Source organism: Crotalus tigris, unplaced genomic scaffold, assembly GCF_016545835.1.
Source record: "Crotalus tigris isolate CLP2741 ecotype Arizona unplaced genomic scaffold, ASM1654583v1 scf7180000017663.5292952, whole genome shotgun sequence".
Taxonomy (NCBI): Eukaryota; Metazoa; Chordata; class Lepidosauria; order Squamata; family Viperidae; genus Crotalus; species Crotalus tigris.
Genome location: NW_024096550.1, coordinates 5,102,710 through 5,130,655, shown reverse-complemented (window position 1 = coordinate 5,130,655; position 27,946 = coordinate 5,102,710). Strand labels below are relative to the sequence as shown.

General features: G+C 37.4%; 1 protein-coding gene across 5 annotated transcripts in view; it reads right to left on the bottom strand.

Moving 5' to 3' along the window:
- Positions 1-185: 185 nt before the first annotated feature.
- IDE (insulin degrading enzyme) overlaps positions 186-27,946 on the bottom strand; it is a 97,429-nt gene continuing 69,668 nt past the window's right edge. For all 5 annotated transcript variants that reach the window (XM_039336050.1, XM_039336047.1, XM_039336048.1 and 2 more), the window contains 8 exons: positions 16,174-16,265; positions 14,892-15,003; positions 14,045-14,212; positions 11,904-12,176; positions 11,236-11,297; positions 8,288-8,360; positions 6,717-6,784; positions 186-5,432 (listed from right to left, as the gene is read on the bottom strand). In XM_039336050.1, the coding sequence (XP_039191984.1) occupies positions 5,337-5,432; positions 6,717-6,784; positions 8,288-8,360; positions 11,236-11,297; positions 11,904-12,176; positions 14,045-14,212; positions 14,892-15,003; positions 16,174-16,265 (944 nt within the window). In that variant the 3' untranslated portion in view covers positions 186-5,336. The remainder of the gene's footprint in view (positions 5,433-6,716; positions 6,785-8,287; positions 8,361-11,235; positions 11,298-11,903; positions 12,177-14,044; positions 14,213-14,891; positions 15,004-16,173; positions 16,266-27,946) is intronic.

Genomic DNA, 27,946 nt, shown 5'->3' with positions numbered 1-27,946 from the left:
CCAGTCAAAAATTGTTCCTAAAATATATGTTTTGGAAAGCAGCCAATAGCAATTGTTAAGGTATTATTATTTAAAGCTGCCATAATTAGAAAAAACCTTAGCAACATCTCCTGTATTCCTAAAATGGCCTCCTCAGTTCAACAAATCAGACTGAAAACTACATTAAATCGAAACCATCTAAGAAATCCAGACAAGGTATTCAGGTTGTTTATTATTAAGAGTATGACAAACACTCCGCCATACTGTGTCAAACATGCACCCGGATTCTAAATCAAGTTTTTAAAACAGCACTTGCAAAAATTACAGTTATTAAGTCATTATTTATGATTACATACATTTTGTTAATGAGCACTAGAACTGATTAACAGTATAACTAAGTAATTTGTTATTGCTTGTCGACACTGCAGCTTTGGATCTACAAGAGAGAATCCACTGAATGCCTGAGTTATCAAACTGCATTGTTTTACCAAATGCAAACTATAAAATGCTGGAGAACACTTAAAATACCTACTAGTGAATATGATTTATTCCTACTACATGGGCATACCAAGTTCATTATCTTTTAATGTAGCCCTCATCCCACCAATGCTATTTTATTATACCTTTGTCTAGAACTCGCTCCCTGTGGCTTTCCAGATGTAAGTAAACTATAATTCTCAGAAACATACTGTAGGATCAAAGATGAGGGATAAAGGAAACAGAGTTTAGTAATGTTTTGAAGGGGGCATATTCCTGTTCTATAATTGAGTAAAAATCCAATAAATCAATATAGATCCAAGTGACACAGTCTGCTTTTGAGTATCCCTCGATTGATAGCTTCCTGCAAAATTAAAGGGGGAAAAATTTAAAAATGTAAAGGGGGAACTTTAAAATCAGGCAGAAACGGTGGCTGCTGAGGGACAAACCAGTCAACCTTTGTATGTCCACTGACCCTCCCTTTGCATTTATGGATCAATCTCTCAGGCATTCCTGCCCAAGATTCCAAATTGAGTAGTTCTAAATGTAAGATTCAGCCTGAAAACTGGCACATATTCTGCCAATGTTATGTCAGAAAATGATGTTTTGTCCATGTTATAACTTCAACCCTGATATTTAGTGTTGTGATAATGATCATCATCTATAATTAACTTGGATACAACCCATATTATATTAATTTTTATACTTTTTTCATGTTTGCAGCATCTGGTATAAAGAGAGTAACTTGTATGACTATGGAAGTAATAACTACAGTGTTTTAAAATAGTCGAGATACATTAGGAATTACTCACTATTCCAAAATCTTATTTTCTTTGCAGAAATAATTGACAGTTCTTAACCTCTTTGCAAGCTTAAATATCCCTCCCACATCTATTTTAAATTTATAGTACAGGTAGTCCTTGATTTAACAACTGTGGCAAGAAAGGCCATAAACTGGGACAAAACTCACTTAACAACTATCTTGTTTAGCAATGAAAATTTTGGCCCCAATTGTGGTCATAAGTTAAGGACTACTTGTACGAGTTTCTATCTTTAAAAAAAAAACCCTCATATAGTACATATGATTTTAACTAATTTGACAAATAGATAAAGCATTAGTAATGGGATATTGGGCAACAAGAAAGAACTTTGTTAGACATATGTGGAGATGAGAGGTGTAGGTAATTACAAGTAATCCCCAACATATGACAGTAATTGGGACCAGAATATTGGTCACTAAGTGATGCAGTTGCAAGGTGAGAGATCACATGACAGCATCGCTTAGCAACTGCAATCCTGGCCATTCCCATCTGTCCAAGCCATTCTGTGCTTGCTTGCTTCCAGCCCTGAGCCTCAGTAAGATAAGGGACTGTTTCTGACTCCCCCCATTTCTTCCATTTTAGCCACCTGCACCCTGTAGTCATCTTAGTAATTGTATTTATTTGATCTTTATCCCATTTTATTGCTTTTAATTTTATTGAAATAGAAATCACATTTTTAAAAAATGCTCACTGATGTTTGAAATATAGCTCTTGCTTGAGGACCAAGTGTGGTCTTTGGCCTGGAAAAAATGGTACACAAATAGTCTAAAAGGATCAGATTCTGGAATACTGGCTTTGAACCTTAAAAAAACAACTTGGAACTCAAACATCTTTTAGACATTGACCTGGGATGATGTCTGAAGAGTCTTCCTTGCGGAGAGTGAAGGCTTCTAGTAGAACTTACAAGAATGTGCGAGAGATATGCTGTACCTCCTAATGTAGCTGGCTGATGGTCTTCCTAAGTGGTGTTATTGAGTGAATATCTGAACTATGTCAGTATAGAACAGGGGTGTCAAACTGCCAGCTCGCGGGCCGGTTTCATCATACCGAAGCCATGCCCACCCCATTGCCTGCAATGCAAAAAGAGTCACGATATGTCACATGTCACGTGACGTGGCGAGTTTGACACCCAAGGTATAGAATATAGAACTCAATAGGGTAGTAAATTGCAGATCCTTGTCTTAAAATGTGACTAGAACTAGCCCCACTAACAAGTAAGTTGTGCAGATTTGTATTGTCATTCTAGGACAGCCTCCTACCATCTAGCACTCTCAAGATGTGATAGGATTACAATTGTCAGAATTTTCACTAAGTATTATCAAACTATCTGGGACTCCTAAGAATTATACTGCAATGTAAACACATCCAAAGGTATTAAATTTGGAAGAAAAGTATATAAAGAGAAATCTTTATACAGATTTTGTCATAAATGTTGTTGCATGTATTTCATGCTTTGTGAATACAAATAATTTGATAAAATTATTTTAAGCATTGTTTACTGGATAACTGAAACAATTCTTCTACAGATTTAAAGGGGGTTCCACAAGATGACATGCATCTTGAAGGCTATGATTGTGTAGATACTCTTCTTCTAATAAGTAGCAAACAACATTGTGTTCACATTCCAAATGAGCTCTTGCTAATGGACTTCAAAACACTGCAAAACCTTCTATGTAGCCCCAACAAACTGCCATTTGTTACAGTGGGAAGGGAGCATCTGACTGATGTCATCAGATTAGTTTATAGTTTGTTTTGATGTTAAGCGACAATGCTCTTATCTTGTACCAATAAAGAAGAATCTTTATAGCTCATGGTTAAAATGCTCCTATTTTGTCTACTAGTTGAAAAGTACATCTTCTTGAGTAACAAAATAATGAATCTCTGAAGCATGAAAGAGTACCTTTCAATTACTCAAGTATATGACATAAGAATATGCTGTCGTTCTTTAAATTAAATCATCAAGGTGAAATATAATTATATAGCACTTCATTTAATTCTATGTTCTCTCTTTAGTTATTTTTATACATTAATGTAAACTGTTCTATAGCTTGTTTCTTCCAGAATATGTAACATAATTTTACAATAAACAAGGCATCACTTGAATTAATCATAACAAAAATATATAAGTGGTGTAACCCCAATAAACACATTCTAGACTCATCTTTTAAAGCTGTTAATATTTGAGTGTAAGGTCCTCATGTCTAACCACTTAATACTAAAATCAGAGAATGAACTTGGAAACTTACTATGAACTGAAATAACATTGCCATTGGAAATACAAATGCCTCTTCACTTTCCAGCTCCAGCCTCAAATTAGCACCTGGTTTTACTCTATGTGCTTTTGAGCGCATAACCGTTCAAAAGCTTTTTTTTTTAGTTTTACAATTAAAATATTAACTTCATTTATACTTGATTCCAGTTTATTTTGCACAATTATCTCCCCTTTCTTTCTTAAAATCAACTGGCAAATGATTGCTTTTCTGAATCATAAAAAGCAAATCATATAGTGCTATTACAGGTAGTCTCTGACAAACGACCGTAATGGAGCCTGTCCATTACAGTCGTTTGTTGTGACAGTTGTAAAATAGATCACAGGCCCAATTTTACCCTTTTACGGCAGTAAAGAGAAGGCTGTGGTCATTAAGCAAACCACAGTTCACTATGGGCAGACTCTGCAAACTCTGCAAATGGTAGCATGTTGCTGAACAGCTGTTCAGTCACATGACTGCGAAGGGGGTCTGACTGTCAGAACTTCAAATTTGAAGTTCTCTCTCTCAGGTCATTGTAACTTTGAATGGTCCCTAAGCAATCGGTCGTAAATCAAAAACTACTTGGACTGCATTTCAGATGCTTGAAGTGCCACATAAAAGTGATGCAGCCTAAGAATTCAGGATGCATTTAAAATACTGAGAGCTTTTGAGCAGACAAATGATCAAGGAAAGTTCAACTTCTGCATCATTAGACTGATAGTTACTGCCGATGTGCATGAACTCTATAAATATATTAGTTCCCACTTTCTATTCCTAGAAAGATCTCTGTGTGGTATGAGAATCTGCAACAAGCTTTAGTGAACTGAGAAAGGTGCAGACTGAGTGTGTATAAGGCTGATCATGCTAGGTGATCACACTCGACCTTCACACAGTATGCAGGGGATCCAGGCAAATATTAAATTGTGAGTTTCTGATAAAGGAGTGTTTGTCTACGGTTTAAATAACTACCAATAATTATTGATGGCCTTTTAAAAAGATACAGTACACCCAGATCCTATTAGATCTGTCCTAAAACAGTACATGACAACTGGAAGAAAAAAAATTGCCAAAGTAATTTTATTTATAAGTCAAAGAATGGTAAGAGATCAGTGCAACCCTAAGAAAATACAAAGGTTATAAAGTAACACTCTTGGCAAGAAAAACATGGCTACCCAAGTGTTTCCAGCATTTTATTAGTCTGTATATAAAATGTCCTCAAACAGGTATAAAGATTAAAACTATTTTGACTTTTCCAATAACTCTTTAAAGATATTTGTAATTTTTTTCCTCCCCTTTCCACTGATTTTTACATAGAATCTAAATGGCTGCTTCCAAGAATCTATTTTTTTAAAAAAAGTTATCACTCCATGCTTCCTTTAAAAACATCAATATGGCCTTTTAATAATATTTTCTTTCTTGTTCAACAAAATATGCTTCCAAAACAGTTGATCTTAAAAAAAAGCAATAATTTGCAAGCAAAGATCAGACTGGTATAGAAACTTCTTCACAATCCATGCAAACTAAACTATTAAAGGGCCACATTATTTTAAAATATACCATTTACCTACACAGATCTTCATATATACCACTTAATTTTAGTTTCTGGTAGTGGCTCTATGACAAACATAACACATGACTACAGCATACTTGCTTAACTTGCTGTATCCCTATTGCAGCACTGATGCTGGATGAACCTAGAAGGAATCAGGAATCCTGGATCACTTGTCCTAAAGATTAAGATCTTTGTTCATTATGAAAAGCCACCGAAGGCATATTAATCCCCTTCCAGTTCTTCATCCAGCAAGATTCTTCACAGTTTTGCGGCCATGAAATTGATATGAGGTTTCACCAGAGGAAAAAGTGGTAGGCTGCGTTTGAACTCAGTCATGTTTTCAATCACAACTGGCTGTAAACAAAGCATTTTAGAAAGATAGCCATTGAGAACCAAGCATGCTCATACTGATATGCTATACAAGACAGGTAGTATCACTGAAAGCTGAAAAAGCCACAGGTTTTAACTGCAAAGGTTATTAAAAAAACAAACCCAGAAATCAGACTTGGACTCAATCCTTCTAAAATAGGTTTGTATATTCTATTGTATAAAGTTCAATACAGTAAGCTAATCTGCAGACAAATATACTCTACATGTCAATATGAGTGAAATCAAGCTTTATGTAAAATGTGCAACATTGCTGCCAAATGATGGATTTGAGTCAACCAGGAAATCAGCTCAGGAAAAATTGCTGACAGTTTAGAAGGGTGAACTAAGAAGACTACCAGCCTTTAAATGAATAAACAAGCAAATGTTTAGCCTGTCTAAAAAGGGATTTTAGACAGGCTAAAATGTGAACAAGTGCTCAATTTAATGCTTGTGTGTTAAACTCACTGAACTGCCATATATTAGTTACCTAATCAGTGCAAATAGGTTGTTTTGCTGTGCTTGTTTTTTAGTTCCTTCTACCTGATCAACCTTTTGCCAAGATTATCTGGCAGGAACTGCTTCTTGTGGTTCTTGTAAGTTTATGCTTCTGTTGATTAGTGATATCATTTAATCAACTTGTTTTCTATCATCCTCTTTTTTATTATTTCCATTTTTCTATGATTCTCTGCAATGATTCTTGCCTGCCCAAGTGAAATGGTTTTATTGAATCTTTGGGGGGCTCAAAATTCTAACTGCTTCTTTTAGTCGTCATAAATAGTCTTCTGTAGGTACTTGGCATGGTGCACTTTGTGGTAGTCTATGTAATCAAAAGCCTCTATATCAGACATGTCAAACTCACAACATCACGTAACGTCACGCAATGTATCAGAGCTTTTTCCCCATTGCCAGCAATGGTGTGGGCGCGGTTTCATCATGACATGTCCGGTCTGTGGGCCGGCAATTTGACATCCCTGCTCTATATGATCCATCAAGTAAAAACAGGTGTTCTTTTGGAATTCTCTTGCCTTTTCCACAATCCTCTGGTGATGAATTATATCATCTTGGGTGCCCTATTTCCTTTGAACCCAACTTTACATCTCATAATTCCTGTTTCATATATTGTTGAAGTCTGCATTGCAAAATCTTAATCATTAACTTATTAGTATTTCAGATAAATGCAACTATTTAATAATTCAAACACTATTTAGATGGCATTTTGGGCATTGCTCTTTTAGAAATAGTTATGAAAATATCTTTTTTTTTTTTTACCTGTGGCAATGGTGGTGCTGGTGTTAGACTTATATCATTTTGGCTTGGAAACTCTCCTACAACAGGACCTATTCAATAATAATAATAAAATATTTTAAAGACTAATAAAAAAACTCCATAACATATACTAAAAAGATATGCATTGCTTCCTTCTACTGCTTGGAAATTTGCAGATTTTTGTCAAAATAACAGCCACCAAGGGTGGTTGCCTGCTTAAACTTATGTGCAAGTGTCTGAGGGCAATGTGTAATATAGCAGAACATCTTTCAAAAGGGGACAAACAAGGCTGCATTACTGTTCCATTTATTCAACAATTATATATCTAGCTAAGGAGAAATAGCATCTTCTAAAATTAGTTGATAAAAGTATTGCAATTATGTCATATGATTATACAAATAATATGTTTTATATATATGCATTATATATAAAATAATTGTTACATGTCCAAATAGCCATAAATATTAAAGGGCATTGAGCAAGTCCTGAACTGCTTCAAATAGTTCGGTGTTGTCTTCTAGTTTATAGGAAGTTCTTAATACTCATGCAGCATTAAAATTGCCCCCAAATTTATCTTCTATTTCATAGATGTAGAATACAGCAGTTCTAATATTATTTGGAGCCAAGGCTTAACTCCTCTACAGCTAATGCCATGCATCACTTTTGCTAAATTTGAGGTGGTTCAATCCAAATGTCTAAGGAAGCTGTTTCAGATTCTTAGTGTACTCCTAATACGGCACTCCATATAGAAGTACTGTAGGAGTGAATAAGGTAGACATTAGAGTGTGGATAAGTATTGTCAATTATTGGTTATAGTTACATTTTTTTTACCACAAGTCTTTTACTACTAAACCTATGGTTAACAGGATACTGTTGACAAAACAGTACTTGGATTTTCCCTCAGCTGTTTCTAGTTTTGAATTATGAGCAGACTGTGGCAAAACTTAAAAAAAGGATTTTGTAATCAAATTCCAAGCTGAATTTCTACAAATGTGGAGCTGGAAACTTCAAGAAAACTGTTTCCAGCCAGCAACTCACAGTTCACAAAAATGCTATGCCCAGGGCATTCATGATAATGTATTTTCACATCTTACCATGAGCACTTTGCAATAGTACTGTCAAATCACTGGTGTTTCCTATCCTGACCTCTACAGAAAGTCGTGCACTCCATAGCGTTCACCACTAATAACAACAGACTTAGCTACAACAGGTCACAGCTGATCTAACTTGGGCAGTACCAATTCTACAAAATATGGCTTCTACTTTTATCTTATAATTATTTCCATGTACATAAATGGGTAGTAAGTGGTGTATTTTAATGCATTTGGGTGCTTCAATATTATATTTATAATTTAAGTGTCACTCATGTAACTTAATGAATATATTTCTATTCATCCACCAAAGGTCACAGGACAGTGTGTTTGCTCTGCAGTACAACCATCTTTATGGCCCAACTTGAACATGCAGTTTCCAGCTCTGCCTTTGTAGAAATTCAGTTTGGAATTTGATTATAAAAGTCTGGAATTTGATTACCCAAGGTTATTTGTGAGGAAATACGTGCATTTGGTACTTACAGGAATTCATTTCCCTTGCTAGTACATGGACCGATATTTTGTGCCTTCTTTGGGCATCTACTGCCAACATTTCCTACATGTAAATAAATCAGAGGTAATTATTCCAATAAGAACTTTCCATCTTTGCAATGGGAAGAAGTCATGCAAATTTTCCAGAGCTAAACAAACTGCACCTTACAGCAGAGGATTTTCGAGAAATATTAATGCTAAATCAAATCAAATCAAATCAAATTTATTTACCTATATGACCAGCCAGGTAAAAAAGAAAAAGAAACAATGACTAAATACAATTAAAGCAGTATAATACTAATATAGAACATTAAAATTTTAGACTTAAAACGACTTCCGGTTCCGGATTGCAGCGCTCACAGCTACATGAGGAGACTGCTCTCCTCGCCAGCTGATTCTCCATTGCTGGTAGGCCCTTAATCGGGTCGAAAAGCTGCCTTGGAGGGGCGGCTACCACTGAGGAGGGTCCTCGTCATCCGTGGGAGAGCGGCAGCTTCTTCCACGGACCAAGATTGCTCCTTTGGGTCGACGGTGGAAAGAATGGCCAGTAAAATGGCCGTTCACCTTGCCACTGTAACCAGAAGTCAGAAGAACATCTAAGCACAGGAACCACCGTGGCTAAGCCAGGTGAGACTTTTTTTTCTCCCTCTCTTGGGTTTCTTTTTTCTTTTGTGCCTGTAAAGAGCACTTTTGAAATGATTTCCTTACTCTAAGAAAGCGGCGTTTGTGAGTGTGGGGAAAAAGAAGCTTAAATGGACTGAATTAATTTAAAGTGATTTTTTTTCTATTTTTATTTTTTTCCCTTTCACTTTGGGGTCTTGGAAAATTTTGTGAATATTGAATCTGCGATTTGAATTCTTCTTTTTCCTGTATTTCCTGATCTTGTTTATGAGATTCCTGGTCTCTGGGAGAAGATTTTACATTGTACTGAGGACACCTTGTGGAAAAAGTTAAAATTGCAACTTTCTTTTTTTTCTGAGGATTAGACTGACCTTGACTTTCAGATTACCATAAAAGGAAAAATATAAAGAAATTTAACAGCTGTACTGGTGGGGGTGGACACTGATTAAATGTTCCCTGAACACAGCCTCTACTAAATGATACAGACTGTTTTTAATTATTTTTGAAATGGAGCAACTCTTGGTTCAACTTGGCTATAAACTTATACTGGAAAAACTTTATGAAGCTACTGATGAAATACATTGGCAAATAAAAGAATTTACGATGGAAATAAAAAACAGAAATTCTGCTTTGAATTTACAAATTGACTCCCAGACTTTGTCTGAGCACTCTATAGACCAAGAAACAACAGAAGCAGGATTAACTAAAGGTAAAGAAGATTCCATTCTACTTCATATGCATGCTGATGAGATCTCCAAAGAATTAAAAAGGACTGCAATTAAACCACTTACAACCCTAAAACTAACAGAAATGGACAGACAAGCCCAACAAACTGAGAACTATGGTAGCTTGGATAAGCAACTATTAGCTATAACGTTGGACATAACTGAGCTGGCCATTCAACATTTTCAAACGTGGAGATTTGACTTTTCCAAACAACAAGGGATTATTTACAAAGGAGCTAGGTCTCTAAAACAGAAAAGAGGACATCTCTGTTTGATTCAAAGGATACTACAAGACATAAAAAATGACTTGTTTATTGATATAGTGGCATTGTTATGGAAACCTGTTTGGCATAAAAGGAAAGCTAGAATAAGATTTAAGAGTGTGACTTAAGGTTTTATGTAATGGGTTTGAAAGGCTTACTAGATATGGATTGATTTATGGCTTAAGACAGTTAAATAAGATGTTAAATTGAATAAAAATTAATTAAAGGTCTGAACTTAATAATAAGATGTTTGTCTATATATTAATATGTTTTGGATATTGTAACTGTGGAAGAAGTTAAACAAATGTGATACAGATATTGAGGGATTGATTGTTAGATTATAAAGTATAATAGAAATATAAAGGTGTTTTTTCTCTTTTTTTGTTTTGTCTTTGTTTTTTCTTCTTTGTTCTTTTTCTTTTCTGATAAGAACTATTTTTTTTTATATTAGAACTGACAGTCACTTTGTAATGGAAGAAGAATAAGAAAAAAGAAGAAATGATATTAATAAATGTTTATTGAATATGTTAAGGAAAAAGGTAATGGGGAGACTCCCGAAGTGTTAACTATGTACTTAGATTAGAAATATGGAATATAGTAATTGAAATAGTAAGCTCCTATTAACAGCAACCCCTCTATAAATTACATAGCCAGAGGTCCAGTAACACAACTGAATAACAATGGTCTACAAAAAGATTCTTAGAACATTAACCTACAATTAATTATCACATTGATAACTATTATTTTTATTTTCACAGGATAGATACTATAGCAATCTCTGCAAATCACAAAAACGAACAAGCAAAGCAAAAATAATTTCCATGTCATCTTCAAATCAAATCATTCTGTCAAATCATTCTTTAGAAAATGCATTCTGAATATACCAACATATTATGTCATCCAATATTGATTTCTTTGCTGAATAGTTGACCTTTTACTAGAATCTTCCTAGGTTGCTAAAGCTCTTGGAAGAAGTAGTACTTAAAGCATTTATTAAGAACCTTATCTATTAACTTATCTATGAACATTTGAATGGCCATAATTGGATCACTACGAGTGTGGAATTGTTTGGTATTGGAAGTTTTATGTATATCTGTTTACAAGCCATTTTATATTGCATGTTTCCTTTATATAATGATGAGACTCAATGAAGTAACTGTTAATATGCTATAGTTATGTGGAGTATATAGAAGAATTTGCTTGCCAATATTTTAGTAATTCATCCATATGATCTTAAATTACAACAATCTTTATAAAACTGTCAAACACATTCTTAATATTACAAATATGTCTTTTAATAATAATTTAACCAGAACCTGGATTAACTTACCTTATAAAACTGCACTATATCATCCTTAGTAAGAGTTTTGAGATATCCCACTTCAATGTTATCTGGACAATAAAATTAATAAATTTAATATGCGCAAAATATGCAAATTTGATGTGTGCAATACATAGCCATGGCTAACAAATCTTTTAGAATCATCCAATTTGGCTCCCATTGCCATAATTGCTGGCAGAGAATTTAATGTTTTAAATGGATAACCTTGCATTTTAACACTTCAGTCTAGCTAGCACTTATGATGTTACCTAACGAACACGAAACATCTAAACCACTAAACTCAGAGAGCACCAAGGACTCCATACTTAAGCCCTGAGCTACAAGTATTCCATTGGTAATATTTCAGTCTATCCATATTATCTACATCCTACATCTTCTCTTTATCCTGCATTCCATACTAAAAAGGCCCCAGTTGTAGTATAGAAGCTCTAGCCCGCTAAATAGTCTTACCATCCTCTCTTGCATGATTTCTGTAATAATTCAGAATTGTACAAAACATTCAGAGGGTAAAATGGTCTATAAATGCCAATAGGCAATATTCCAGTGTTGAGACTGTTACTAATTTTAAAAGTATAATGCAAGGAAGATGGGATTTCAGTTGATCTCAAATATTCTTGTTTCCAATTGGCTCATGGCAAGCTTTTTTTTTTTCTTACCTCTATCGAAGTTATATTGCTGGGAAATGATTTCATCCCAATATTTTGCACACTCAGCAGATAGTTTCTTTGGTTTGTCAAGGCGGCGAATTGCTAAAGCTTGGATATGTTTGTGGAAAGCTTCTTCAGACATATCTTCTAGAGATTTCTCCATAGTTTTTAAAAAGGCTTCCACTCTGCTCTCTAAGTAATGTGGGGGCTTTTCTGATTGGATGATGAACCGCAGACCTTGAACACCATTCGCCCTCCGTGGACCACTGAACACAATGTAACCTGGGGTTGGGGGTGAGGGGGAAATCAGCATATCAGCAATTATATTCTCTTACCATTTTTTTTTTTCAAAAGAAAAAATGGCTTTAATTTCTTTTCTTGAAAATTTAATTTAACATTGAATTTTAGCATAACTTCCTAAAACAATTACTAAAATCAAATTGTTAACTGGACTTCCAGTGAGATGGCAACATAGGAGATTGCACATATGTAAGCTCAACTGATAATTTTAAAATTTATTCTATAATTATTGGTAAGAGTGTTTTTTAAAATGAAGCACACAGCCTCAGTATCAGCTGTGGCTTGACTGTGACAAGCTAAATTTATTGCAGAAGTGTGGAGGCAAAACAACATGGCACTTCTAGATTGTTTTCCAGAATAACCATTGATAGTAGGAGGATCTTCTGACTTATAATTGATGTTAAAAAAAATTAAATAATGTGGAAGGAAAATAGGAGGAGGAAGGAGTATTTTGTATGTTTGTTCCATTGACTCGCTCACAAAGTAATAAAGGCAGGATAAAAAAAATCTAATAATAAATAAAGTATTTCCACAAACACCTTTTTGTAATTCAAGTTACTGATTTCTTATATACAGTTTAATTTTTTGAGAAAGATCCAACCTCCATACCTTTCACATTGCATCCCACCTTGCCAGGTAAGATTGTCCACTAGATACAACCAGTATTTGTGTAATTTCAAGCAATTAATGTTTGGTACTACATTAAAGACTCTCTATTAATGAGGAGAACCACTGCACCACAAGGACTGGAATTTTGATCACTGAGAGAAGCAGTTGTTAAGCAAGACACCCATAGGACTGCTTTACTCAACCACCGCAAACACAGCACTTCTGGTGGCAGTCATTAAGTGATCTCCTTGGTCATTAAGCAAACAGGGCAAAAGAGCTGCCTGCTGAGTTCCGCTCCCTACCATGTGTGGAAGGAAACTGCTCTGGAAGGCTGCAGGAACGGAGCTCAGACCTGCAGGATTTGAGGTCTGTTTTTCTACGTTGCTGAAAATGTTCATCTCCCCTCCATGTGTAGCCCTCTTTTGAAGTTATATACTGTAATATTCTTCAAATTTAGTTAGTCTGTTATATTGATATTAAATATGACATAAGTGATAAGTCTTGGTTTGAATGAGAGCTTCTCAATGGCATTGCCTAGTTTGTAGTGAAGTTGCCCCTAAAGATTTGTTTCGATCCAAATTGGTTGCCTTCTAGTTAAGATAAAGTTGTAATTTTTCCAGAGATCATTTGAGGTTCAATTATTATGCTTTTAGTATGTTTTATTTTTATTTCGAAGCCAGGAGATTGTGAGTTCTAGTCTTGTCCTATGCATGAAAGCCAGCTGGGTGTCTTTGGGCCAGTCATTCTCTCTTAGTCTGACCCACCTCACGATTGTTGCTATGGGGAAAAATAGGAGGAGGAGGAAGGAATACTGAGTGTGTTTGTCACCTTGAGTTGTTTATAAAAATAATAAAGACAGAATATAAATAAATTTTAGTTTATCACGGATATTTTACTGTACATTGAACTGATTTTTTTTAATGTAAACTACTGCAAGACTATGAATCTGGCAATATGAGAATCTGATTAAAAAGGCATCTATTGCAGAAGAATCTGCTTCACACCATTTCTTTCAGTTTTATTGAAAACCAACCACAAACACATTTTATTTAGTGTTTTGTGTTACCGTGTTACACAAATGCAGCAAAATCAGTTAAGTAAATAAACCACACAGCCCTAAATAGCTGATTACCAATTATTTGTTGTTTAATCATCCGTTGTCCTATAGGTAGAATTATATTATTAGCTTATAATAATATATATAGTGACCTTAACAGAGACACACATAAACAAAAGCTCACCTAATTGTTCCTTAGTGCGCAGAGTATTAAAGCAAGGCTCTGAGATAATTTGACAGAAGAGCTCCAAAAACATATTCTCTGAAGTGCTTTGCATATCTGTTTGATAATATACTTCTATCCCACAATTATTATGAACTTCATTCCTCTGCTGATAGACGAACCATCCTCCTAAGAAAAAATGAGGAGTGTGCAAAACAAATGGAATTTAGACTGAAGGAGAATCTTATATTCTATTTAGTGTAGACTAGTAAAGTACATCACTAAATAATATTATTTAATATAAATATGCAAGCCCAATATGGCATCTTCTAAATATATAATCAGTTTTAGAATTCCCAGAGGGAAAGACAGACTGATTGCAATTCTAGCATCAGTGGTCTAAACACACCTAAAGGTGCCAGATAAAAAATGCTCCTGTATTTTCTGTGTGGAATAAAAGCACACAACCATAGCACTTTTAGTAGTATCGATTGAACAGATGCATAAACATTCCAAACAAATGCCAAGGAAGCTCTAGGTGTATAGCAGTTTCAATCTGCACATCATCAAAATGAGTCTGACTCCCTACTACAGTATACACCACTATCAGTTTAAGTAAGCTGGATGGTACCAATATCATTCTTCTCTTATGTCACAGTGAAAGAGATAAATCTCATGATTGAGGGTGTTTTTTTTTCAAGGAAGCAAATCATAGTGTTCTCACATATTTGCACTACAACCTTGAAATTAAATACATTTTGAAAACCAAAAATAGCTGAAGGCATAATTGTCCTTTGTTGCAAGCTACAGTTTATGCACTATGAAATTGAAATGAAGCACTTTATAGCTGAGAAATTAAACCACTTACTATCAGGCAGCTGTACTTCCCTATATCTTACTAACTGGCTGGGAAGGAGAGGTTTTGTATGAGCATGCTCAATGAGTGTATCTTCAACCATTTGCATAATTCCTAATGCAGCCTGTAAAAGAAGAAATTCATTGCAGATTTTATTCATTGCATGATCATTCTTCATCTGTCTGTGACAACAGTAGAAGGGTAACAGATTTGACTGCAACAACAAAATTAGGAATGAGAAGGGACATGTTCCCTTGCAAATATTAAGTCTGAAAGCTGAAACCATATATATGAATGCTTCTCAGCATTCAGAAATGAAAGGGAGAATTCCTGTATATATTTGCATTATATTTAAAATATAAAAAGCTTAAAAACATTTACACACATTCATTGCATGCTTAAATTCTATTCTTAGTTTCTTAATATTTAAGATGAAAATGTTCTTTTATCATCCTTTTCATTTATGATAAATCTGCCAATGTATTCCTGCTTCACCCTCCTTGATTTGCATGAGCTGTATGATTTTATACTACTCTGTTACCCCCAGTTTTGTGCACATAGCACTTTGCAGATTTATTTGAATTAACATTTCCCTAAGATGCTGGCATGCTTAAATCTCATGCCTGGATCCTGTTTGCTTCGTGTGAATGGGACAGTGTAATACAAATAGATGAATACAAAAATTACTTTTATTTTACCATGCAGAAAGGCTAACAACAAAATGGCTAAACGAATTCAGAATCAAAAGTATTTACTATATAAGAGAAACAAGGTGACAAAAAAATTACAAAATAAAATGAAGATGCATGCTAAGATTATAAAGCATCAATCTGAGAAATGATTAATAGTCTCACGTTACAATTTTAATATAAAAGAGATGAAACATCTCACATCTCAATTGTATGTTTATTTGGGAATATATCCTATTAAATGTAATAAGCATCAATCCAAATGAATGGATTTTGCAGAAATATTAGAAAAGCTAATTATTGCATATCCAAGTTGCCCTAGAAGATGAAAGCATATGTAAGATGCAACACAAAAATAACTGAAATTAGCTATCCGCAGCATGAAACATATAATGTCCATTTTACAAAATAGTACCTTGTGCCAATACTATATAACTATCCTCCAATTTATTGATATAATAATTTACTGTTATTAATATTGCAATATTGAACATTAAGGAACCACACATAATACACCAATAAGGATATTATTTAAAATTAAAACAAAAGCTAAGATTTGGGGGAAAATGGTAATAAATATCCATTAAAAGCACATCAAAACCAACCTGTTTTGTTATATTGCCATGGAGAAGTGCTTCAATATGTAAGCGTGACAACAGTTGTGAAATAAAAGCCTTGAGGCGAGGAAGAGTGACATCTATAATAGATATGTAGATATTTAAAATCAAATGCATTTTCCATTTGAAGGAGAGAGAAAAAAAAATGCACTATCTTAAGATACAATGTATTTCTTAGCTGTAAGTAGAAAGAAAAAATAATAATAATCAACAAAAGATAACGAGTGTTTTCTTCACAAATATTCATATTTGGCAGTTGTTCCAACACTACCTTTCTGTGCCCACAGTATGCTTTGCTCAGAATTCATATCTGGTTTGACCCAGATTTCAATATGAAAAAGGCAAAACTTTCAGTACAATCAAACTAAACATACATCCATCTTCAAAATTAGTCATTCACATGATAGTCAAAGACAAAGTTCAAGCTGTTACTGACTAAAAAATAGAGCTGTTATGGTTCCGATAGATGAAACCCATTAAAAAATATCAAAGCAAGAATTCTTCCTTAAAGAACATTTTATTCAGGAAACAAAGTATAGGCACCACATAGTTAAACCCAATACTAGATTCCCTCCCCCAGATACAAAGTAACAAATTGCAAGCCCCACCCCTACAAAGCAGTCATAAATCACATTCTCCAATTAGCCAGGAGCACGGGCTCTGTCCCCAGCTCCTTAGCCTGCCAAAACTATCAGTTTGTATCCTTGAGTTCCCAGGAGCTGCATTCTTTTTTTTTTTTTTAATTGAAAAATTTATGAACTTTTTACAATAAAATACCTTCCCCCCTCCCACCCCCATAACCCTCCCCTCTCCTTCCCAGAGCTGAATACAGGGTTAAAAACACAAAACAAAACAAAAAAAACCATACAAGTTAAATGAACATCAATCAACTATACATACATCCCAAAAAATTTAAAGTACTTTAATTCCAATACATAGAAACAACGTCCAACCATAACATAACAATAAAATAATAATAATAAAAAAAGAAAAATACCCACTTTAAACTATAAATTATTCAAAAGCTAAATAATACTTTCTAATCCCATATTTATTCTGTACAAAATTTACCCATCTTTTCCACACCGAGATATATCTCTCTTGTGAATGGTCTTTCAGATAAGCCGAAATTTTTGCCATTTCTGATAAGTAAGAAACTTTAAAAAACCATTCTTCTATAGTAGGCAAGGAATCTTTCTTCCAATGTTGCCCAATCAATAACCTAGCCACCGTGATAAAATTCAACATTAAAATAATCTCTTTGTCATCACAATCTTCAATAATACCTAACAAAAATAATTGTGGTGTAAATTTTATCCTTCTATTAAAAATCTTCTGAATGTTCCACCAAATCTTAATCCAAAAAGCCTTTATATTTCTACATGACCACCAGATATGGTAGTACGTTGCATCCAAACAACCACATCTCCAACATTTGGGCTGTACATTCAGATACATACGAGACATCTTTTGTGGATCAAGGTGCCACCTATAAAACATTTTATAAAAATTTTCTCGTAAATTTTGAGCTTGGGTGAACTTAACATTCCTCACCCAAATTACCTCCCATGTATCTAATAAAATCGGGTCTTCAAAATTTTGAGCTCATTTAACCATACAATCTTTAACTAATTCTGTTTCTGAATCCAATTCCACTAGAGCATTATAAACTCTTTTTATGAGTTCGACTTTGATCTTTAATTTGTTTCAAATTCACATCTTCCATAGTAAAACCCACTTTTTGATCTATACTCCATCTTTCTAATAATTGCCTATACTGGAACCAAAAATAAATAATATTTTCTTGCATTAATTCCTCCATAGATTTTAATTGCCAATTATTCCCTTCCCACTTAAGCAATTGTTTGTAAGAAATCCTATCCATTTTCACTCCTTTCCTTATCCCCTCTATTGCATGCCCAGGAATTCCCCACAACGGTATTCTAAAATTTAATCTATAATATTTCTTCCAGACACGCAATAAAGCAATTCTTAAAACATGGGACTTAAAAACCCTATCCACCTTTTTATTATAAATGAAATACGCATGCCATCCAAATAATAAATCCCATCCTCCCAAAAAAGTATATTTGAATTTGTTAAGTTAACCCAATCACTAATCAGCGTTAAAACCACTGCATCATAATACAATTTCAAATTCGGCACCTTGAGTCCTCCTTTCTCTCGAACATCTTGTATAATTTTAAGCTTAACTCTTGGTTTTTTCCCAGCCCAAATGAATCTATTAATACCCTTCTGCCATTCTTCTAAATTTACCTCTTTCTTTAAGATAGGTATCATTTGAAACAAAAAAAGAAATTTTGGCAGAACATTCATTTTAACTGCAGCAAATCTCCCTAACAAAGATAACTGCAATTTTTTCCAATCATTCAAATCCTTCTGCATTTTAAGCCATAACATTTCATAATTGTTTTTATACAGTTTTACATTAGAAGCAGTTATATAAAACCCCCAAGTATTTAACCTTTTTTACAATTTCAAAACCTGTCAAATTAACTAAGATCTCCTTGTCCGAATTGGTCATATTTTTAGATAATATTTTAGTCTTATTATTATTGACTTTAAAACCAGAAACTTGCCCATACTGATTTATAATCTGTAACAACTCCAATACCGAATAGGTTGGTTGAGACAAAGTAACAACCAAATCATCAGCAAAAGCTCTTAATTTATAATCTTTCTTATTAATCATTATTCCCTTTATTTTAGATGATTCACGAATTTTAATCAACAAAATTTCTAATGTTAAAACAAACAACAAAGGGGACAATGGACATCCCTGTCTTGTACCCTTCCGATTTGAAAAACATCAGATAAACCTCCATTAATTATAAGTTGCGCTGATTGTTTTTGATAAATACCTCTAAGAGCTTGCAAAATTTTATCCCCAAAATTCATCTCTTCAACCAACCTTAACATAAATTGCCAATTTAACTGATCAAAAGCTTTCTCAGCATCTAAAAAAATCAAACCTGCAGGAATCTGATTATTTTTATCCAAATATTCTATTAAGTTAATGATTTGTCTAACATTATTCTTCATATATCTCCCAGTTATAAAACCTGTTTGATCAGTATGTATCACTTGGTTCAAAACAATCATAAGTCTATTCGCTAAAATTTTTGAAAAATTTTATAATCTATATTCAAAAGAGATATAGGTCTATAATTTTTAGGTAGAGTAAGATCTTGATTCTCTTTTGGAATCGCCCTTCTCTAAGATGGAAGTATCTCTAAACCCAATAATATACTATTAAAAAGTTCCTTTAAAGGCTCTATCATCTCCTCAAAGTTTTATAATAAATTGATGTCAATCCATCAGTACCAGGTGCTTTACCAACTTTTAATTGCTTAATTGCCATAATAATTTCCTGTGAAGTAATCAATCCATTAATCTCATCTCTTTGATCATTTGTTAATTTAGGAAAATGAGCATCTTGTAAATATTTATCTAGATCCAAACTCTGTACTTTCTGACCCATATATAATTTTGTGTAAAAATCTAAAAAAGATTTTTTAATCAATTCTTTCTGAAAAACCATTTTACCATTATAATTTATTTTATCTATAGCTCTCAACCTCTGTTTCTTCCTTAATTGATAAGCCAACCACCTACCCGGCTTATTTGCATTACAAAATGTGTTATGTTTCATATAACGTAAATTAGTTGCAACCTGATCAGCCATTAACATATTAAATTGTGTTTTAAGCAAATTTATAGAAGCCTTTACATTCTTATCCAAAGGATTCATAATTAATGCTTTTTTTATTTTAATCTCATCCTCCAATTCTTTACGTTTTTGCATTTGTTTTCGCCTATAAACATTATTTATTTGAATCAAAACCCCACGCATATAAGCCTTACTGGCATCCCAAACCATTGCCACTGAAGTTCCCTTGGACATATTTAAAATAAAAAAATCCTTTAAATATTCTCTAAGTTTCTGTACATTCACCTCATATCTAAATAAATTTTCATTCAACCTCCAGGATCTTCTCTCCTCCTTCTCAGCAATTAATTCCAACCATACAGGACTATGATCAGTCAATGTCCTTGGGAAAATTTTTACATTTTTAACACTAAAATATAAATCCGTAGTAATAAAAAAAAATCAATTCTTGAAAACGATTGGTGCCTATCAGAAAAAAATGTAAAATCTCTCTCTTCCGTATTACGTTCCTGCCAAATATCTCTCAATTCCAAGTCATCTTTCAAATCAAAAAAAGCCTTAGGTAATTTAGCTTGCTTGAAGAAAGTAGAAAGTCCTTTCTTGTCTTTATGTATATCCAAAACTCCATTCCAATCCCCCATCGAAATAACAGATTTATAATCCAATAAAGTCAATTTTTGATGTAAAAGCTTGTAAAACTGTTTTTGTTGTTGATTAGGATCATACAAACCCACTATAAGCGGTTTCTTACCATACAATCCCACTTCAATCATAACATATCTTCCTTGAGAATCAGAGTCTATTAATTTAGCTGACAAATTTTTCTTAACATAAATAACAACACCCCCTTTTTTCCCAGGAGCAGAAGATACAAAATGTGAACGCAATCGAGCATTAATCAAATATTTTTGATCCTTTAAAGTAATATGACTTTCCTGCAAACAAACAATATCATTATTATATTGCTTCAAATAATGAAGTATTTTCTTTCTTTTCTGTGGAGAATTAAGGCCATTAACATTCCAGGTCAGGAGCTTTGCCATCTCCTCCGGCTGCAAGCCTGGAGAAGACTGCTCGAAGATCTGCCATCGAAGATCTCTTAGGTCTTGCTCCTCCCACAGGCTCAGAAACAGATTCTTGTGTGGATTCTCTTATTTCCTTCTTCTGTTGCTCCTTTTCTTTTCGTCTATGAGCTGCTTGGGTCATTCTCTGTTCTTTTATCTCAGCAGACTGCTGTAACAATTCAACCTGTGATTTTCCAACTTTCATTGATACAGCATCTTCAACTAACTGCTCTCCCTCTTTCACATCAAGAACTTTAGACCGTGGAGGTGATGATGAGCAAGTTCCCAGGACAAAAATGTAAAACTCTCTTGCCTTTGAAACAGTATTGAGTCTATAACGTGTCCCCGCATAGGTCACCACAATTCCAATTGGAATATCCCATCTGAACGGCATCTGTCATTTTTTAAGTTCATCTGATAGAAAAGGGGCGTTGTCTTACCTGAACGCCTTTTCTCTCAGCAGGATGATGTAGAATCCACCAGATGGGTTCATGACAGCCTTCCCGCCCGACAGACTAGGTCAAAACTTTGGCCACACCCCTCCTTTGGACGTGACTCCAGTTTTGATTGAGACGAGAGTTGCTTGTTGAATTCTAGTAGTAGCTCTTTGTTAGTCACCTGCCTAGACCATCTATATGGGGGTGTGTGGATTCTACATCATCCTGCTGAGAAAAGGCGTTCAGGTAACACAACGCCCCTTCTCCAGCAGGATGGCTATAGAATCCACCGGATGGGACATACCAAAGCCCTCATGTCCCCTTGGGAGGGAGTGTCTAGGCCACTGAATCCTGAGCAGAGACAACCTGTTGTAGCACCCTTCTACCAAAGGCAGCATCCGCCGCCGCGAAAGAATCCACGCGGTAGTGTTTAACGAACACCGAGGGAGAAGACCAAGTTGCGGCCCTACAAATTTCTTCCACCGAGGCTTGTGTAGACCACGCGGCCGATGTAGCAGCGCTGCGTGTTGAGTGAGCTGTCACGTGTGAGGGCACGGGAATTGACTGAGCGGCATAAGCTTGGGCTATACAAGCTCTAATCCACCTACCTATAGTTGAAGATGAAACTTTCTTCCCCATAGTAGATGGTTGGAAGGAAACAAATAGTGCTTCCGACTTACGGAAAGAAGAAGTAAGCTTTACGTAATAACACAGAGCCCAACGCATGTCTAGTTTGTGTCATCGATGTTCTAGCCTGTGTGTGGGTTTTGAACAGAAATTGGGAAGAATTAGTTCTTGAGATCTGTGGAAGATGCTGTTTACCTTCGGGATGAACGCAGGGTCCGGTCTAAGGACCACCTTGTCCCTGAAGAAAGTGCATAGATCTTTTCTGACTGATAGTGCTGCTAATTCTGAGATCCTTCTAGCTGAAGTGATAGCAACTAGAAAGGCTACTTTTAAGGATAAGTGGTGGAGAGAGCATGAATTGAGAGGCTCTAATGGGGTTGATGTCAAGGCTTGTAGAACCTTAGGCAAATCCCAAGAAGGATACCGATGTACCACGGGTGGTCTGGTATTGACTGCTCCCTTTAGAAAGGCGCTAATCGCCGGATGTTGAGACAAGGGACTTGAATTGTCGCAGGAAAGTACCATTGAGAGGGCCGCTAACTGCCTACGAATGGTGCTGGATGATAGACCTTTATTTAATCCTTCTAACAAGTAATCTAAGATATTCGGAATAGTAACCGAGAGTGGATCCAAGTGATGTATTGAACACCACCTGCAGAACCCCTTCCATGTAGCATCGTAGATCCTGTTTGTCGAAGGACGTCTTGATGCTTGAATGATCGATATCACCCCGGGTGAGTAGGATTGCCTGGCTAAACTTTGCCGCTCAAGTGCCAAGCGGCTAGTTGTAGCCACTGAGGGTCTGGATGTAAGAGTTTGCCCTGACTGAGGATCACTCGGTCCCGGGGAATCCTCCACGGGGGTGATATCGAGAGATCCACAAGGTCGGCAAACCACGGACATCGTGGCCAATGTGGAGCAATCAAGACTACTTCTGCACCTTCCAGGATCAACTTGCGTATGGTTGCCGGTATCAATGGGAGTGGTGGAAAGGCGTACAGGAGTTGCGCTGGTCACCAACATCGGAGAGCGTCCGTTCCCTCCGTTCCTGGTGTCGGGAATCTGGAGAAGAACCTGGGTAGTTGTGTGTTCTTCGGGGTGGCAAATAGGTCCAGGTGCGGTCGACCGAACCTCCGTGAGATCTCCTCGAACAGAGTCGGAACCAGGCGCCATTCCGCATGATCCACTATGGCTCTGCTCAGGGAGTCCGCCTGGAGATCTGCCTCCCCTGAAATGTGTTCTGCCCTGATGGAACCCAAATTTGATTCTGCCCACTGAGCTAGGGCCGATGCTTCTTGCATCAGTTCCCAGGATCGTGTTCCTCCCTCCTTGTTGACATGGGCTTTTGCTGCCACGCTGTCGGTTAAAACGAGAACATACTTTCCCATTACTAAGTGGGAGAATCGACGGAGGGCCAGGTGTATGGCCCGAAGTTCCAGCCAATTGATGTTGTGAACGAGATCCGAGTGTTTCCACTGATCCTGAGCTAGGTGAGTTCCCAGATGGGTTCCCCATCCGAATAGACTCGCATCTGTCGTGAGAGTGATCCGGGTCAGTTCCCTGAATATGTTTCCCTTGAGCATCGTGGGTGATATCCACCAATTTAGGGACCTCAATGTGTGAGGTGGGACTGTAACCCTCCTGTTGGAGGTACTGAGATTCCTTCTCTGATAAGGGAGGAGGAACCACTGTAACTGTCTTGAATGGAGTCTTGCCCATGGAACGATGCCCATGCAAGATATCATTTTCCCCAGGAGTTTTGATAGCTGTGCCAGAGCCACTTTCCTGTCTTTTTGAACCTGATGGACCAGTTTCGAGATGCTGACACGACGCTCCTGGGAAAGATATACTTTGCAGCGGGATGAGTCTATTACTACTCCCAGATGCTGAAGCTTTCTTGTGGGAGTGATGTGGCTTTTTTCGAAATTGACTGAAAATCTGTGATTCTGCAGGATGTGTATTGTGGTTTGAATATCTAATTGTGCTTGTTCATGAGAGCTGGATTGAATTAAAATGTCGTCCAGATAGAACTGTACGCGCACCGGCATCATCCTGAGATGGGCCGCTATGACTGCTAGTATTTTGGTAAATACCCTTGGGGCTGAGGAGAGTCCGAAAGGTAGGGCCCTGTACTGGTAATGTCGGTGAGCGTAGGAAAATCTGAGAAATTTGTAGTATTTGGGATGAATGGGAATATGCAGGTACGCCTCCGTGAGATCTATTGAGGATAGGAGGTCTCCCTTCCTGATACTGGCTAATATGGACTTTAGGGACTTCATTTTGAACCTCCTATAGGTTACATAATAATTCAGACCCTTTAGGTCCAGTATCGCCCTCCACCCTCCTGAGGTCTTTGGGATCACAAAAAGGATGGAGTAGAATCCTTTTCCCTCCTCCTCCTTTGGTACCCTTTCTATGGCCTGAATTGACAAGAGGTGTGCAATGGCCAAGGTTACCAATTTTGCCTTGGAGGTGTTTCTGGAGAGGGGACACTTGATAAAACGGTTTGGTGGGGGAGAGTAGAACTCTAAGGAGAGACCGTGCCTGCTTGTTTCTAATACCCAGGCGTCGGTGGTGGTCTGCTCCCAGACCTCGCTGAACTTCCCTAATCGACCCCCTATGGGAGAATCTTGTCTGGCGTCACTTGGAACGCTTAAAGGGTTGGCTTCCCGATCCCCTAAAGGGACGTCTGGATTGGAATTGGCCTCTGGCTCCCATGTTTGGGCGATCCTGGGAACGATCCTGTCTCGGATAGAAGGATCGTGAGCCTCTAGACCAGTCCCAGGATTGCCCTGATCGAAAGGGCTGTCTCCACTCCCAGGAGCTACTTGGACGGAATCCCTGTCTACGGAATTCTTGTGGATTTTTCCTATCCAGCTTTTTTGATGGGTGGACTAGGATCTTTCTTTTGTCCCTGCTTTCACTTACATGTGGATCCAAAATGGATCCAAACAAGAGTGACCCACTGTATTTGGAAGTTGATAGACGCCACTTGGCTTTTAGGTCAGTTTTCCAATTCTTGAGCCACAGGAGTCTGCGAGAGGCTACTGTGGCTGCTATTGACCTTGCTGCGTATTTGGTTGCGTGTAACGAGGCATCAGCCATGTACTGTGAGGCAGCCAGTATTTTGGCCAAAGTTTGGTGAGTTCTGACCTGATCAGGAGGTATAGTGGTTTGCAGCTCGCGAAGCCACATAATACAGGCCCTGGTGAAGAAAGACGAGGAAGTTGCTGCCTTGGCCACCCAGGCAGAGGCCAGGTGTGTGCGACGGAGGGAGTGTTCAAACTTTTTGTCTTCCGCTCTCAGAGCTTCTGCCATGTCCCCTGGAATAGCAGACGTGGAAAACAATGAAATCAGGGGACTGTCTACTGTGGGGACATCGAGTAAGTCGGAAAAGGAAGGAGCCACATTAAATAACTTCCTCTCCACGCTGTTAGGCGTAGGTGCTGCTGCTAAGGAAGACCATTGCTCCTCTACAGAGGTGCGAAATACCTCGGGACAAGGAATGTACTTGTCCTGTGCTACTTTTTGGGCGAAAAGGGGATTAGCCTCCTTACTTGTGGAAGGTTTCTCCTCCTGAACTGAGGTTAGATTGACAGTGGAAACTGCCTTGATCAACAGGAATTTAAGAAGAGCTGGGTCAAAGAGGCCAGAGTTTGTTGTCTGCTCAGGAGTGGTCCCTTCGTCCTCCGAAAGGGGCATGTCAGTCATGTCCAGGTCTATTGATTCCACCTCTCCTATTTGAGAGGAGGTCTCAGATATATTTGTAGCAGGAGCCTTGTTCCGCCCTTTAAGGGATGGGAGTTGAAAGGCTATTTGACCTTTAGAAGACATAAATTGGGAGAAAGCATCTTGTATGAATGCTTGAAATTGGGCAGACCATATGTCCTCCTGAGCTCTGTTGTTAGATGCAGGCACAGGGGGAGTATGGTCTGGTGAGGATGCTGGTGATGAAGAGTGAGGGGAATCCATCTGTTCGGTTTCCCCCAGAGGAGACCAAGTTCTGAGGACTTCCTGGGAAGTAGGTTCTGGTATAGGGGCCTCCAATAGGGCAGGGGAAACCATGTCAGCCTCATTGGATCTGATTCTCTGGGCCCTGGAGAATTGTCTTTCAAGCGCCAAATGTCTCCTCAAGGCCTCTCGCTCAGCTGTTTTGGTGGGTCCCTTCTGGGAAATATGTTTTGTTTTGGCCTTCTTTCCCCCCCCACTCCAGATTCTGTAGATCTGCGCTTTTGTTGTTGTTGAGGGGGGGCAGTTTGGGACCCTGTATAGCTGAATGTGAGACACTGTCTGCCATTGTGGCCAGGTACCCCGAGTAGGCAATACCTGGAATGGGGGAAACAGGACACGCAGATCAATAGCAGATATTTGAGGTTTGCAAGCCTCGCTCTGCACACAAAACAATGGCCGGACAGATAGGCTCTTTACCGAAGAGGAAAGATCCTGTTAAGCCGGTGACAAAGGTCACACTAGGGAACAGCTGGAATTAGTTTAGACTTCCCTCACTCTTCTCCACCAAGGCCAATGGATGATAATGACCACAGGCTTATTAAAAGGTAATTGGTTGGAGTATTGTATTTTCCCCCAATATGTGGGCTGTTAAAACAGACCCAAGGGTGTAAAATTGTAATATCTCTCTCTCTCTTTTCTCCTCTCTCCTTTTTATTTCTGTTTTTATATTATTATTATTATTATTTTGGAACTGTTGGGAAACCTCCGGGTGGATGACCCACCTAAAATGGAGGACTACAGTGAGTACACCCAAGATGGCGCTGAGGCTGAAGGCCACGCCCTCTAACTGTCAACTGTCAAAAAGGCCACGAGGCTCAAAATGGCGATTACAGCCCTAACAGATTCTTTGCCAGCTGAGGTAATCAGGAGTGAGCAGATAAATCGCGTATCTCCTTATTCGGTTGCCCAGGGCTCTGCAGTTCTCCCAGTCGTTTCGGGGGGTCGCGGGGGCTTTAGCGTTTCAGCTGAGGGAAAAGGACAGCCTCTGTTACTATCCGACAGCCTCTCTGCCTCCCTAACTGCTGCAAGGTGATTTGCGGCTCTGACGGTCATTCCGGACCGCGGAGCCTTGCGCGTCCCAGCTGGGCGGAAAGGAGCTCCGCTGCTGCTCGCCAAACTAAGGGCTTGTTAACTGAAGAAAAAAGGCCGGTTACTGGGAAATCGGTTGGGATACTCTCACCACACCGCTTAGCGCCCTCAGGGGAATGTAGATCTGACGGACAGCTCGGAGCACCGAGCCACAAGCCGGGATCGATTTCTTTCAAATTCAGCTGACCAAGTTGCCACTATAGTCAGAGAGAGGAGGATTTTGTCTCTAAAATCTTTGCTATCTCAGGAGCTCAAATTTTTTGCTGTCAACGGGCTTCGAGATTAAGTCAAAACTGGAATCACGCCCAAAGGAGGGGTGTGGCCAAAGTTTTGACCTAGTCTGTCGGGCAGAAAGGCTGTCATGAACCCATCTGGTGGATTCTACAGCCATCCTGCTGGAGAAGCAAAGTCTTTTCTTCTTCTTAACATTTTTGATGGAATCTCCTTTAGAATTATAACATCCTGAACAGCAATCTGAAATCTCTGATTGTAAAATGCTTGTATAATTTCATTACGTAAGGATCTTTTTCCAAAATAAATCACCACATCTCTTGGTAAATTTCTCTGCTTTGCAATCCACGAGTTAACTCTGAACATTTTTTCTATTTCTCTCAATATCTCCTCAGGTTCCCTCTCCAATATCACAGCAGTATCATTTGCCACCACCTCCCTCAAATTTTCTTGCATATTTTCCTTTAAACCTCTGATTCTTAAAGCGAATTCCATTTCTCTATACTGAGACATAACAATTTCATCCTGTGAAATCTCCACCATTTTTTCCACACTTTCAACACGATCTTCCAATAAATCCACTTTATCTGCAACATCATCAATACGATAGT